The 15,799-nt window shown below is 34.7% G+C and overlaps 1 protein-coding gene across 3 annotated transcripts in view; it reads left to right on the top strand.

The window, feature by feature from the left end:
• Gbeta13F (guanine nucleotide-binding protein subunit beta-1) overlaps positions 1 to 15,302 on the top strand; it is a 105,800-nt gene extending 90,498 nt beyond the window's left edge. For all 3 annotated transcript variants that reach the window (XM_083135296.1, XM_083135298.1, XM_083135299.1), the window contains exons 5-9: positions 496 to 618; positions 3,997 to 4,126; positions 6,004 to 6,075; positions 9,062 to 9,278; positions 11,873 to 15,302. In XM_083135296.1, coding sequence (XP_082991422.1) covers positions 496 to 618; positions 3,997 to 4,126; positions 6,004 to 6,075; positions 9,062 to 9,278; positions 11,873 to 11,979 — 649 coding nt within the window. In that variant the 3' untranslated portion in view covers positions 11,980 to 15,302. The remainder of the gene's footprint in view (positions 1 to 495; positions 619 to 3,996; positions 4,127 to 6,003; positions 6,076 to 9,061; positions 9,279 to 11,872) is intronic.
• The last annotated feature ends 497 nt before the right edge of the window (positions 15,303 to 15,799 follow it).

Here is a 15,799-nt window from a genome sequence, read left to right as displayed (position 1 = left end):
TTTGTTTTTATTGCAAAACTGACCTTACTTAAAAAATAACCCACATAGTTATCAGGAAGCAGCTCTTAATCCTAGTAATTATATATAGTTTATTCGAAATTCAATTTACATTGGCAAATTTTATTGTGAACACTGAAAATTAATATTATTATTCATTTTGTCATTCATTACTTTAAAAAGTTTTCATATCGGAAAAGGATTTCCTATGTATTTTGTTCAATCGCTTTAGTTAGTAGCCAAGAATTTCTTATGCTATTTACATTTTTTAATGTGCATTATTGTAAAGGTTTCTAATGTGCATTATTGTAAAGGTAAAGGAGCAAAGTACAAACATCAGAGACAGCGATCTTCTACCACATTGAGGATCATGCTAGATTTGTAGTCTACAGTTAGGGTAGCTTATAAAAAGCATATGCAAATGCTTTTGTAGAATCTGGAATGATATGGAAAGAAAATAATTTGTATTATATGCATTTTGTGTGTCTTGTCTTCCAGTCTCAAAACTCGGGAAGGAAATGTTAGAGTTAGCCGAGAACTGCCAGGACACACTGGATACCTTAGTTGCTGTCGTTTCCTTGATGATAATCAAATAGTAACTAGTTCAGGAGACATGTCATGGTAAGTACATTTATGCTGCTTTTAAATCTTGATAGTAGTAGTAGTAAATGAGTGGATCGTTCCCAGTACTGTTTGTATGCTTGCTTGAATGTGATTTGTGAAAGAGAAAAGTATCACGGTAAATATAAGAAATTTTACCTGTATTTATTTGCCACCAAAATTTCATATTTCCTCATTGAATAGTTACTAGAGCTTGAAATTGTGACGTTGAAGTTATTAGTGTAATGTGCTACAAAGCCAGTGGTCCTACATTGTAGTCCCATGTCACGAATAGACGTTTCATTTGCTCTATCATCCACATCTCTACTACACCTTTTGTTCTCATTGTCACAATGAATGTAGAAAAACAGTGTGAGAAAATCTCAAAGGCAACTACTGTATTTGTGCTGTTACACAGTATACTGCAGGTTTATGATTCACTATGATTGTTTCTTGTAGGCTACCTGATCTATTTGTATACACCCCTTTTGTATGTGTATTTTTCCTATTTAGCATCAATGTTTTACCACTTTGGGCTAAATACGACAGTGAGGATGAAGTGTGATTAGAGCTCCCATCATTTAGAAAGGCAGTTACTGGTTAAATCAGTCTTTCTCAGGGAATCCACATACCTTGTGTCTGCACAAAAAACATGACCAAAGTTTAAGGAAACGAAGCAATAAATTGAACCTAAAAAAGTATAATTAGGGCTGGGCATATACTAGTTTGAACAAATGCCAATACTCTTCCAGATTCTCAGCAGTACCAATGCTTGAAAATTGTAACAATTAAAAGTTGTTCAAAATATAGATTGTAAAAATTAGTATGTAAGTATTCTGCTGCGATTATATGCATAAATTTGCCAGAGTTTTGCTTTAAAGTATTCAAGAAATACATTGGATATAAAAATTGCTGTCACTTAATCACAATTTTTTCACACAATACTGTTCCAAAATAAATGTAAATTGCAAATTTTGCAGGATAATTGGATGTAAAGAAAGTGTCACATTTTTGCAAATTCTGCAAAATAACCAAACTCCAGAAAAGTATTATGATACTTTCCAATATCAATACTACTGGCACCGATGCTGACTCACCCTTTTCTCAGTAGCGAAGCATGGTCTTAAGAGGAAGGAAAGCAATGCAGTACTCCGAAAAATGGTGGGGGGGTATATAAATTATACAGTCCATTGCCCTAGTTTTTCTAGGAAAGAAAGGACATTTTAAATAATAATAATATATCCATGAACTCCTCTCTCAACGGCCATACTGCTAAGTTCAAAATTCTTGTCACGTTATTGATAATAAAATACTTGCTATTACTTACAGCTTCCCGTACGAAATTTGAAATATTCATGTTTGTTTCACAAAAGAGAACACTCACTTCAACCACTCGTTCTTCCCACATAAATGGAAAATATTCCGAAAAGCTCAGAAGCTAACAGAAAAGTGATGTCAACCTCGTTGTAAAAATTAATGTTCACGGGGGAGTAATAGAACTGACTTGAAGCTTAAAATTAATTAAGCTTTCGAATAATAGGCCATTACAATAGGAAGAACATGCGCTGTTTCTTCTTTTTAATAATGTATTATATTAATAAAAATAATATTTCGAGTTGGATAGCATTTATAACTTAACATTTTTGCTATTTGCAGGTCTCAGAAGAGAGTTTCATTGCTTTTTTTTTTTACATACGTTTTATCGGAAAAAACATCAGTTCATTGTTTGTATGAAAACTTACGATAAATATAGTGTAAATTATTTGGTAGTTGTCAACACTGGCGTGCGTTGTAATTTGAGACAAGAGAAGTGTGAAGCAGACAACAGCCAGCTGTTCTGCAGATTCCAGCGCTCCCCAGTGCCGGAACACCATGTTTGTCTTAATCCCTGAACGTCGACATTATTGACACGTTTTACAAATCTTGAAACTCAAAGTAATGCTTTAAGGTTTATCTACATGGAATTTGGAACAGTTATAATAATTTATTTGAATAATTCTGTGTTTATAATGAAGCAAATATACATCTTCGAGATCATGTTAACACTTATATGTTTTCTGATAGTAGTGTCTGCTTTCTGCTTGGCTCGGGTGTTTTCGAGAAACCGAAAAGCTCCGAAAAGCAGAGCTTTTATTAGTGGTTTGGGGACCGTACCTTCACCAGCATCTACCCTTCGCCATATGATACTTGAGAAGCGTTGGTTTCCCGCACAGTGGCTGCAAGCAGAGAGGTTGCTGCTTGCCAACGGGCTGCGGAGAGAATTTGCGGCCGTAAAATTTCGTGAAATCGAGTGCGATAGAAAATAAATAATGCACTCAACGTTAAGTACATTAAATAATATTTTAATTGTGCAAGCAGTGCTTGCATTGCTTGTACTATATCTTCGCCACTGCCTTTTCTAATCTCTTACCCCATATTCTATTAAGGGCCATAAATGATGATAATCAGTAAATTTAATATAAATGTTACCTGATACATAATAAACATGTCAAGAGATTCATATATTTTAGAAAGTTTTCTTTGCATCCAGGGAAGGTAGGTACTAGCTGGTGTGCATGTGGTGCATTTGTGGTGATTTGAAAATCAAAATTATGATACAAAAACTTGAGTACAGTTGAGATGACAAGCAATATATGAACTACATTTCAGTCTTATAATGGTAGAAATAAAATCGTGAATTTGATTCAAAATTTGCACATATTACACAAAACAAAAGTTTCTATTTTAATAACACATCCATAACCTTAACTACATAAAAATATAAGGAGGTAAATACCTCCAAACTGTGTTCTTACAAATATAATGTATTTTGCATCATTTCTTGACAAAATATGGTAGAAAAATACAAGTATCTTCTTTCATATACTCCAATAAATTAATGTGACAGTGTATAATATCGTGCTTCATGTTTCTGTTTAAAGAAATAAATTCACTTGTGCCTAGCTATCACATTAGTTTTAAGTATACAAAGAATTTTTTCACCAGATGTTTCCAGCATGTCTAATATGTGCCAAATATTGTTTTTGTTAACCCAGGCCAGATTGATACTCAATTGATATAGACATTTTATCAATCTGACATTTCTTTAAATAGGCTTTAATTTAATATAAAATGCTGCCATTTCGCTATGTGCAATGTAAAGGTGTAAGGTGAATGTCAAATTACAGAGTTTGCTTTTTAGGTAAAACTCATCATCATTGCCTGATTACACATGTTAATTAAAAAGACTAATGAACAGTTTAAGGTCTTCAAGAAACATTTAGTTTTATATCAAACCAGTTATAGGTAGACATAGGTAAATTCTATAGCTGCAAATAATTTCATGTCCTACCAACCCTACCACATAATGTATGTATGAATGGGTCACACTAATGGTTTCTTTCTTTCTTTCTTTTCTAGTGCATTGTGGGACATAGAAACAGGTCAGCAATGTACGTCATTCATAGGTCACACAGGAGATGTTATGTCATTGTCATTATCTCCAGATATGCGGACGTTTGTGTCAGGTGCTTGCGATGCATCTGCCAAGGTGAGTTTTTATCATAAATGTATGGAAATGTCATAATTAAAAGCAGGGTAGTATTTGAAGGGGGGATTCTCCACATCTGGTTGCTGATTTTTAAGTCTTTAGTCAGGGGAGGTGGGAACTAATTTATATACAGTTGAACCTGAGTTATACATATATCAAGATGAAGAGAAAATAATACGTGTAACAGAGAATTACTTGTAAATCAGATTTAGATAAGATGTTATATCATTATTAAAATACTGTATTTGCATCTATTTTGAGTTACAACATACAGTATATTACAGGTTATTTTTGTCATAAAGCGGTAAATTAACAAATCTAAAAGTTTGATTCTTAAGTACATTACATTTGCCACTTTAATAGTTTTATGTAGATTTGCATCCACTTCCCATATAAATTTTACATTCTGATCAAGCATGTAACTTCTCCTCTTTCTGTTCTCCATGGCTGGCCAGTAGCAACTGAAAACTTTCACTGATGGAACCATTGTTCTGTTTTTATTATGGAACACAGCAAACCTCAGCTATCAACATATTTATAAAATTGGTATCGTGTTCTGAACAACTGCAGCAAATCTTTCTCCTCTGATTTCATGCTGCCTCTCCTTGCCTTCTCTGTGACACCGCCGCTGCACTTGTCTTTCTCGCAACTCGAGACCGACTGCCACCATGTCCGCTTATCCTGTTTTGTATTTATGTTTTTGTAACAACAAGAATGTATACTTCTGTGACAAAGTTGTAGCTTGGTTACATACAAATCAAGTGTATTTTATGAAAATTTGTATGTGTAACACAGAATTACATATAAATGCATTACATACAAATAAGGTTTAATTAACATGTTTTAAAATTATATTTTGCTGGGACCTACAGTAATTTACGTATAGAACAGAATTACGCAGAACTGAGTTACATATAAAGCAGTCTCAACTGTAATATCCTGATGATACTGACTGATGAACCCACACTGACTGGAAATTTTTGAAATACCACACTGATTAAAAGTATATAATATGGACTAACATTTTGTCAAATGCTCTTGAATGAGCTCTTGTTGAATTTCCTTAATAAACATTCTTTGATTTGGGTCTAAGAGCAGTTTACTATCTACATAGTATTGTACATGTAATAACTGTTTAAAATATGCATGTCTATTTTTCTTTAAGAGTAACTTACAATAATATAATGAATGTGCCCACCTATTTATTATTATCTATAGTTTAACATATTGTTTCAATCTTATTTTCCTCTTTGCTCTATTTTTGGAAAAGTTCTCGTAGTCAGCCTCTGGAAATGTCATAAATCTTATAATAAATTTCACTAAGCTGTAACAGAATTCTGATTTTAACACTGTGTTATGGTATTTCCAGCTTGTAATTAAATGACCTTTTTTACTTCTGAGATGAATGTTTTTCTCACCCCACAAAACATTTTGTACAGGACAGGAACTGTACACCAATACCAGATAGTTGCATTTTCTATCTTAGCACTGACTTTTATTACTAAATTTTATGATAGGCATAACAGCCAAACCTGACAAAGTGCCTTGAAAATATACACATTGGTGTATCCTATTATGTGTAGCACTTGTACTCAACAGCAATCTTTGTAGTAGAAAAATCAGATGCATTTGTTCATTCAATATGTACTTTTAACTAGCTTTATATAATATATGGAATTTTAATATGATTGTCAATAGTTATACTATTTTTTAAATAGCGCATCTGATTGCTGTATAAATTTGTGTGTCATTATGTATTACATTCTAACCTGATTTTATGTGATGAAATTTTGTCACTTTTGAAACAACCTGTAATTATTAAGATTTATGTTCCATTGCAATAATCCATGATAACGATTAATATTGTTTATTTTCAGTTGTGGGACATCAGGGAAGGAATGTGCAAACAAACATTCCCAGGTCATGAGTCGGATATTAATGCTGTTACCGTAAGTATATTAATGAATTTCATTTGAATTTTCATTGAAGTCTGAACAATTAGTGTACCATTAAAATGTGTGCTAGTGCAACATTATTCAACAAGCTACAATTTTCAATAGCTTCCATTATTGGTAAATGTATTAATTATTATGCAACTATACAAACCAGGTACTCAAGCACATGCAGGTATGTATAACTGACATTAGAACCTCCAATTCTGTTAGTTAATAATTCTTTGTCTCTTGCAATGCTGTTGTTTCATGTAAATATTTGTGTTGGTGTGTCTGCCTACAGGGAGATCTCATCACAAGCCTTTTACAATCATAGTACCTAGTCTGGCCTTAAATACTGTTACACACTATTCTGTGAATAAATTGAATATAGTTTCAGATTTTTAAATGTTCTTTTTGTATGTTACACTTACAAATAGCACCAATCAGTTTTCAAAATGTACACATTTTTTGCTCGAAGTTTCCCTGGCCAGGCATCTATTGCTGCTATCAAGGAGCGCTTTTAACTTTCAGTTATAGGATGGCTCTTCTTGCAGACAGTCCCATCTAGCTCTGGGCACAGTTTGTAGTCCAAGGTACTGAGATCGTGACTATCAGATGGCCAATCAAAAGTAGAGATGAAATCGAATACACTGGTCTCCAGACACAGTCACGTCATCCTTGCCATATGAGCTGGGACAGAATATTTCTTGAACATCCAGGATTCATTGTGAAACATTGTTTGGTTCAACAGTGTCACGAGAGGGTCCAGGACACTTTCCACATATACTTTCGCGTGGCTTTTAAGCCCTTTTCTCAAAAATGAGGCCTGATGGAACTCTCATAGCTTAACCCCCAACTAACCATGACTGAGGAAGACCTGGTGGCATCTCTGATTTTTGGGAACTCTCGCGAACTTCTCGAGAGTTTGAAGCATACTTCCTTTCATTTTTGGTGGCTAAAACTTTATTCAGTAGTGATCAATTTCTTATCAGTGAAGAGAATCCTGCAATGCCCATTGGCAACGTACCGCTGCAGGAGCCGTCTCGATTTCAGTTCCCTCTGCTTCTTCACTTGTGTCGTCAGGAAATTTCCAGTACTCCATCGGTAAGCTCCAATTCCAAGGTCTTCATTAAGTACCCTAAACATTGATTGTTGTTTAGCTCCTGTGCCATTATCACTTGCTTCCAGATGGGATTTCGGCGGATGCGAGCCAGCACTGCTTTAACAGCCGCCGCTGTTCATATGGTATGAAGTCGACCAACTCTTGGGCGATCTTTCATGCTACCAGTATCAGTGAATCTTTGGATTGTCTGATACACAAACCTTTTGCTGATCTTCGGGATTTTTAGGGGCTGGAAAATCTCGGTGAGTGACTTCCCAACCATATGCAGAGCAATTACGGCTACTCTGTTTTCATATTCGCCCCACTCCATGCTAAGCACAAGCATGGTTCATGAACCTGACTATCGAATGTACAGTCCAAGCCGAAAGTTTGTAACAGTATTTATGGCCAGACTAGGTACATAAAATGCAGACTAACTATATGATATATTCCTGCAATGATCTTAATATAAAGCAGCAAATAAGTGAAGTTTTTTCCCTGTACATGTGTGATGAACAAGAATCAAAATTTCTGTACAAAAATAGACCAAATTTTGGGTTCAAATCCTGTACCTAGCGTGGTCGGCATTTTTGTTATGGGGAAAAAAAATCTCAATTTGTTTCAAAACTTTCACACTTGTTATTTTTTCACATTTTGTGTAGAATTTGTCTTCACTATTTCTTGACAAAATGTACAAAAATGCACTTCCCACTTGTTACCTAAAAATGAACATGACAGTGGGTAATCTCATATTGTGTGTTCCAAAAAGGAAAATATGCATGTCCCTAGTCATAAGCATGAATGGTGGCTGACGACTAGAGGCTCTGTCATGTCAATTTGAAAAATTATTTCCAGCTTGAAGTCACAAAAAAGGCTGTTGTATAGTTGTTAATTGTCTTGGATGTATTATAATCTCTCCCTCTCTCTTTTTTTTAACATGTGGAATTTTTTTAGTATTATATCAACCTTTTCAAGCGTTTCCTTAAATTGTATGTAAATTATCGCTTTTTGTAGATTTATGCTCATGTGGGAGACAAATATTTTGCTATTAGTAACAGCTTAATTATTAGATATAGTTCATACACTAGCACTCTCTATCTACATACCAATCTTAAGCTTGGCCTGTAAATGTAAATTCAGATGCATATTTTTTGTGAATAAAAAATTTCTAGATTTTTAGTATAAAACAGTGAATTTACCGAATCAAATTCTACATATCAAATTATATCTTTTCACACTATAACCTGCACTATATGGTTCCTAATACCTGAAGTTTCTCTTGAAGTAAATCATGGGTAGCTATTTGGAATGTTAGCTATAGAAGAAAAGGAAAGTTTTTTTGTCAAGTAGAGATGCTTTTATTTTCTAATGAGGAGTAATAATTCTGGAATTGAACTGATAACGATTTGATAACTTGACCATGGGGTTATGTTCTAAAGTATGTTTAGATTCACCTATTTATCTAGTTATTGCAGTATTATAAAGTTTATGAATGGTGCGACAAAAATTAATCAGTGTTCTGGAATTGTGCTTAACTTGCATAATAATCCAGACTCCAGAAAATATGCAGGGAAATTTGTTCTATATATTTAAATATGCATAATCCTATCCATAAGCCACAGGAATGTAAATGTAGGAAAAGGATAGCACAGAAAATAAGACACACACACCCTGAACTACCTCTCCTAATATAATAGAAGGAGTATTTTCAGATGGTTTTGCATGTAGTTTATGTTAATGTTGGTGGTAAGAAGTTATCAACATGGAGAATTTTAACCAGGTATATTGCCATGATTTAATTATAGTTATTTCTTCCTTCTGTAAAGTTTTGTAATTGATTTTTGAGAGTGGGTGAGTGAAAAATCTTGGTTGTAATGAAAATGTTTTGTGTTCCCTCAGTTTTTCCCCAATGGACATGCATTTGCTACTGGATCAGATGATGCAACATGCCGGCTGTTTGATATCAGAGCAGACCAAGAATTGGCAATGTATTCTCATGATAATATCATCTGCGGCATTACCTCAGTCGCCTTTTCTAAGTCTGGAAGATTACTCCTTGCTGGATATGACGACTTCAATTGCAATGTGTGGGATTCCATGAAAACTGAACGAGCAGGTAAGATAACGTCTTGAACAGGTAACCTTTACTACTTAGGTGTTCACACACTAGTGTTGGTTTGCTAAAGCTCTTTATCTCCATTCGAATTTACTCCCCTATTTTTTCCCAGCTCACTTCATATTTCCTTCTGTTCTTTCTTCTTTGTGGGTTGTGGAACTTACTTATTTTTCTTTGTTGCATTTCTCCATTTGTTCCAGTCTTCCTCTGTGCCTTCATTTCTCTTTAGCTTTCGAATACACATCTTAAATTATATGTTTGATATACTTCATCCGGGGCTGTCAATGTTCTCATGACAATGATCCCATTTTACATGTCATTGTACTGATGATTTTTCTCTTCCATAACAGACAATTTTTACCCTCTCGTAGATTTCCTATGGTTCCTTAGCTCGAATTCATAATTTTGTTGTACAGCACTTTAATGCTTCCAAATAAATTATTACAAAAATTACAATCATTGTTATATAATATTCTTCTAGTAATGCTTTTCGTGGTTCCTCGGAACTTTTTCACACTCGGTACCAAGATACACATACAAACAACCTTCTGGGGAACCAGTATGAAATGTCGCTAAAAGAACATTTATTGCATTATTTTGTACAACATGCAAACTTTAAGAACAATTTCAAAATTAATTTGAAATATTTATTGTACTGAAAAAAAAACTCTCACTAATTAACATTATTTATGTTTCTGGCACAAATTATCTCTTGTCAAAAAGCTGTTGAGTTATTTTCAGATGATTGCAATGTTAATGTATAATCATCTCATAAGGACTGTTTTATAAAGTTGAAATATAATGTGTAACAGAAGAGCTAGAAATGTAAATAAAACATACGTAAGTATTCCAACATATGAAGGCTGTGCGTTTTCCCAGGCCACATCCATTCCACCATTTTGTACATGTGTGTGTGTTGTAAGCATAGATAACACATTTTCTTACTCCAAGTTGTTTCATCACTTCCAACACAATAACAAGAAACCAGTCAATCAAACTAAAATTTAGAACCTTTTTTTTAAAAATTACATTTCATTTGTTATTGGCAACTGTGTATCATTATCATGCTAACCTTGAGCAAACATGACCTACTCATATTATTCCTGCAAGCCTGTGAGGGACAAGAGCTTTCCAAATATAGTAATGTACAACAGAGAATGGACAAGTATATACCATACAGATGTAAAGTTTTTGGTGGAGTACAGTTGTTGGGAGTTGAGGAAAATGAAGTTTTGATGTGAATCTGTTGTTTTGGAAAAATGGCTTGACTGATGTTTCTGAGACACACATGTCTCTGCTGGCTTTTAAAGATTTTCATGATCATATCTACCAGTCACAAGTTGTTTTTTTTTTTTTAAAAAAAAAAAATAGACTGGCAATTTTTATTTTTGACAGTGAAGAGTTCATCATATAGCTTTATTGAAAATGTGGAATTTTCCTTTTCTTACAAAAAATAAAGTTGTTTTTTCTTGTATTTTTCTGTGTTGTAAGCAACATTACCTAGTATAAGCATCTGTTCAATTTTCCATTTGCATGTTACTTTTTATTGTTGTAGGTGTTACTGTATGTAAGTGAATTTCTTAATTAGGCAACAAGATTTGAAAAGTTGAGAAGTGCAAATGCATTGAAAATTGTTGGTCGTTCTTCAGACCAAAGGAATTCTGTCTGTGTTTTGTTGTGAAGGATATGATACACTACAGTTCTGTAGTGAAATATCACTTTCAAATGCAGTAGTCTTCTGACTATGCTCAGATTGTCTTACCCACACCAAGCCATTTTGTTACTTGATGCCTTGAAAATGAAATTATTATTTTCTTCATTACTATTGAAGGCATTGAAGTTAGTGTTTGTTTCTATATTCACAATAATACCAGGGCCTCCCCGATGGCACAGTGGTAGCGTCATCAGCTTGTAATCAAGGGTTCCCATGTTCGACACCTGGTGGAGGTACATAGTGGTTTGGATCCCACTTTAAACTATAGGTCCAGTCCCGATTAGCCTTACTGTGCATAAAGTGGATTTATAACATCAACTCAAACCAAAATAATAATACCAGTTAACCTACTGTCAGAAAAATGTGTGCATTAGCCTACCGACTAAATCGTTCAGTCAAACAAAATATTATGAAATCTGCATTCCCCACACAATAATAATAAAGTTGAAATTGAAAAAGTGTCAAAATAAAATTTGTTCACTGTCAAGTTTTCGACTTGATACGTAGGTTCAGTGAAACCTTTCTTACATGTTCTCTAGGAATCTATGGCATATCAAAATAAAATCTTGAAAATTCTACTGGGACCAGAAAAGATTTGACATTGCAAGAGATGTAGTTGGAGACCTTACAAAGAGTGAGATTAAGATTGAAAGTAGATGGAGCACCAATTCTGTTAATAGAAGGGAGGGGGCTTCAGTAAAATACAAAATCAGTAGCATATTAAGCAATTGAAAAGTCAACACTGGATCAGTGCTGGTCTCATATCACCCGAAGGTTTTAGATCTAAATATATAGAGTGCAGTGCAAATAATATCTCTAATTTGTACAAGTTGAACCACTTATAAATTGCATTATGCTCATAATTATGTTTTAATTTCAGGAATCCTTGCTGGTCATGATAACAGAGTAAGCTGTTTAGGTGTTACAGAAGATGGCATGGCAGTGGCCACCGGATCCTGGGACAGCTTCCTGAGAATCTGGAATTAAGATAACTAGGAGTTAATCGGTTCATACACGATCATCTAAAGTTTTCAGAAACTCATGGGGAACCTCGATGAGTTCTGAGGCTGCTGCATGGGCTGGTGCCTACAGAAGAGCATTGTGTATCATCTGGACAAGTTAATTGTGTTTGTTGCTAAATCGCTTTCAACATAATTGGATCGGAGTGTGCAGTTTCTGAGTGTCTTGTGCTCTTTGAATTGGAGGTTGTCTCACAAGAGTACAAAATACCAGAAACTGATGAACAAAGAAGATGAATAAACATAGAACTATTTGATAAAGTCAGGCTTCTCTTCTATCAAACTTCTTATTTTCCACTTTGATAAGCTAACTTGTTATTGGAGAACACAAGTACTTATAAACAACATAGTTCATCACTTGAGGAAGGCCAATTGTGCACTGTTTTATACGAACTTCTTATTGCCTTGAAGTAATGAGTGATTCCTGTCATACAAATAAAGAGAAAATGGTGTATATCCCTTGACGATGGTTCACTTCACTGTACTTCTGATCAACTGACTACATTTGCTAAAAGAATTTGATTTTTCAGTCTAGTCAAAAAGAAAAAGAGGAGAAAGGTATGCAGATGAATTGTTAGTTACTTCCTGTGCACTTTTGGTCTTTTAATTTGTCATGTTAAGGGAAACAGAGACCATGTCAAGAGTAGTTCAATATGTGACTGAAGTGGAACCAGAGTTAGGTCATGGAAGGGTGGCTGTACAGTGTATGTACAGGAGCACCATCTTTTGGCAGCAGTATTGTTCTAATGTGGCTACATAATGCCAAGAACTAACCAAAGACTGTTAGACGATACATATAGTGTATTTATATCAAGGTTGATGTGTTCATAAATGCCTTGAGTGGCAGAAGAATTGCCTTACATGGCAAACTTCCTCAAAATACTAGCAACCTGTGAAGGTGCTTAATTAAATAATTCCACTTCTTTTCTTTCGCTGCTTTCCTTTTGTATACATGTTGCCAACAAGGTAATGATGATGTTTTGGGAGTGTTTATTGGGACCACATGGTTATTGATTGGAGTGATGCAATGAGGCATGATATATATATATTAAACCAAAAAAAGTGCAGTGGTGAGAGACCTCCAACAAAAAAACTGCCATGTTGAATGTTTCTTGCACTAAGCTAGTGGCTAGGAGGAAGGACCGTTGTGTATTTTTGCTTTATGATAAATTTGCTACATGAGGAGGTGGGTAGGTGTCCATAGCTTTTAGTAGATTAGTCAGGGAAGCCATATTTATAACATCTTAGCTGAGTTCATGTTGCCAATCAATTTGTATTGATGGCAAGATTTGGAAGGTACAATTGAAACTAGATGTCATGTCACTGCTTGCGAATTCTAGCTATTGCTTTGATACAATACATTTTTCAAGTAGAAGCTCATAAACTTGTGAAAAAGTGTTTTGTTATAAAGAAAAAGTTGTAGCAATCTCCTTTGTGCCATATGACCTTTCATATGATAAGCTTCTTATATTCAAAAGCTATCTTCTGATTTCTACATGTCAATGTATGAGAGTAGGTGTGCTATGTGAACGATGATACATTTAGGATTTCTACAAATAAGTAAAAATACATATGCATTATGCAGATTAGTTCCTAAGGAAAAAAAAAACTTCTTCACTTCATCCTTACCCAGCTTGTGATGTCCATATGTATCCCACAATTTGGTAAGGTCTCTCGCAGAGAGACTTCTGGTCACAAAACTGCAACCTTGAAGGGATAGTGCATCACAAGTGGTGCTCTTTTTTTATGGTGAATAGACAAGCACAAAAAAAGTACGGTTTTTCAGTACACACACACACTACCAAAAGAAGCACAATCATGTTTTGAATCATGTAAGATATGCTTGATGAAATGTGTGGTGGACAATTTCATGTACCATCTACTCACCCTGCTCGTTGAACACAACAAAGTCTTAAGATTCAGGTGCTTGCATTTCTTTTGATGAGCGTGACATTGTTTCCCCCTTGCCCCTCAATGTTTAAAATGTAATTTTAAAAAAATGTAAAAAAAAAAGAAGTTATGTGAATAAGTGCTGGGTTGCTTATGGTGTGACTGTGTGAAATAAGTATTAGGTGAAAAAAAACTGTGAGTACAGATTCAGCATTCAAGTGTTTTTCTTTGTGAAAAGTAACTTATTTATGATTCTGTAAATTTTTGTTCCCAATGTATGTTTTTGCCAACTCATTGTATAAAGCACATCTGGTACCAGCTCAGTTGAGCAAAATGAAACATCCACGATGTTTTGTTCCCACATGTAGTTTCTGTACTTGGAGGTTCATAGAACAGCTGCATTTTTTACCATCCAGTGCAAGGGCTCAGGACTGTTCTGTGGATTTCAAGTTAACCAAAGAAACTCTAGGAACTCATTTTGCACAACAAATGATGGTGATTTGGTCAGTGTCATCATTCAGAAGTTTACCTCATGCCTCGTTCTTTATATATATACATATATATAAAAAGCTGTACATTTTACCTGTTTCATTAGCATATCTAAATGTTGACACTGATATCGCCTGCATGGGGCCACTATGAGCGAATGGTTCAGTGGGTTGGATGTATGTCCAAGTTTCTAATAAAAGTAATGGTAGTAGTTCTCCTGCAAATGTTAAATTAACAAATGGTAATCCTGTCGTAAGATGAATCCCCCGAGTGTGTGTGTGTGTCAGTTGTAGCATTAACACGATTCCTCATTGTATTGGGAAAAAAACGTTGCTGCCCTTTTTTTTGAATCTGTACAGAAATGAAAAACTGCACATGTAGATAGTAACCTCCTTGGAAGTGCTGTTCCATATCATTAAAAATGGTGACATACTGGTAAATTGGGAAGCACTGCCTAGTATTTTGGTCCCTTCGTATTTACATTTCAATGCCCCCCTCCAACTCCTTGTCCTGGAGACCTCCAGTGCAAGACATCACACCACATTTGTCACTGATCCTAAAGTCAATTTTTTTAAGGGCTTACCAACCACGCAAAGGTTTACCATCCCTTTCCCAATGAATTATGTTACTTCATGCCTCTACCTGTTCAAAGCCTTTTTGGAAGGCTAGTGAGTAGCATGTATCCCCTCACTGTAATTACACACAATAAGCATTCTGTACCAAGCTGATAATAATGATGCATGAAATTTAATGGTAAATTAAGTGAGGGATATGCTGCAGCAGGGTGTGAATTGTAATTTTTATTTTCATCATTCATTGAACAGTTGAAAATGTAGCTTAAAGAATCCTGTTTGTGATCTGTCATGTAAGTATATCTCACTTGTCCAATAAAGCTATTTGTCTTTAAATATATTTAGTGATGTCTGTTTGTAATTACCCCTGTTATGTTTTTGCTGACTTGTATTTGTGTGCCTATATAAGGAAACCATTCAATTTAAATGCATATTTGTCATGGGAACTGTTGAGCTCTTGATAGGTAAGGCATTTATGAAAACAATGTGAAAGGTCTTGGAAAAGAAACTTCAGGTTTACAAATTGCCCTTATTCTGCAAACTGATTAAGAGGAACCACAACCACATTACAATGTTCATGCAAATCCAAACTTACTTCAGCTGATTTGTTCGTTGCAGAGTTGGTAAACCCCACTCCTCCCTCACCCCAGAAAATTGACAATTGTTCATTGTTGTAGACACGCTGCGTGACAGATCAACTAGACCAAAAGGGACGAACACAAGCCATCACATCCACACTTTTTAAAAAAGAAAAGGGAAAAAAAAAATATTTACTGATTGCAATAAGCAATTCACGAATCACGATAACAAGTGTATAATAATGACAAATTATTCGGT

Source organism: Lepisma saccharinum, chromosome 14 (assembly GCF_977018435.1).
Source record: "Lepisma saccharinum chromosome 14, izLepSacc3.1, whole genome shotgun sequence".
Lineage (NCBI taxonomy): Eukaryota > Metazoa > Arthropoda > Insecta > Zygentoma > Lepismatidae > Lepisma > Lepisma saccharinum.
Note: the sequence above shows the minus strand (reverse complement) of the source record. Positions and strands in the feature narration are given on the sequence as shown.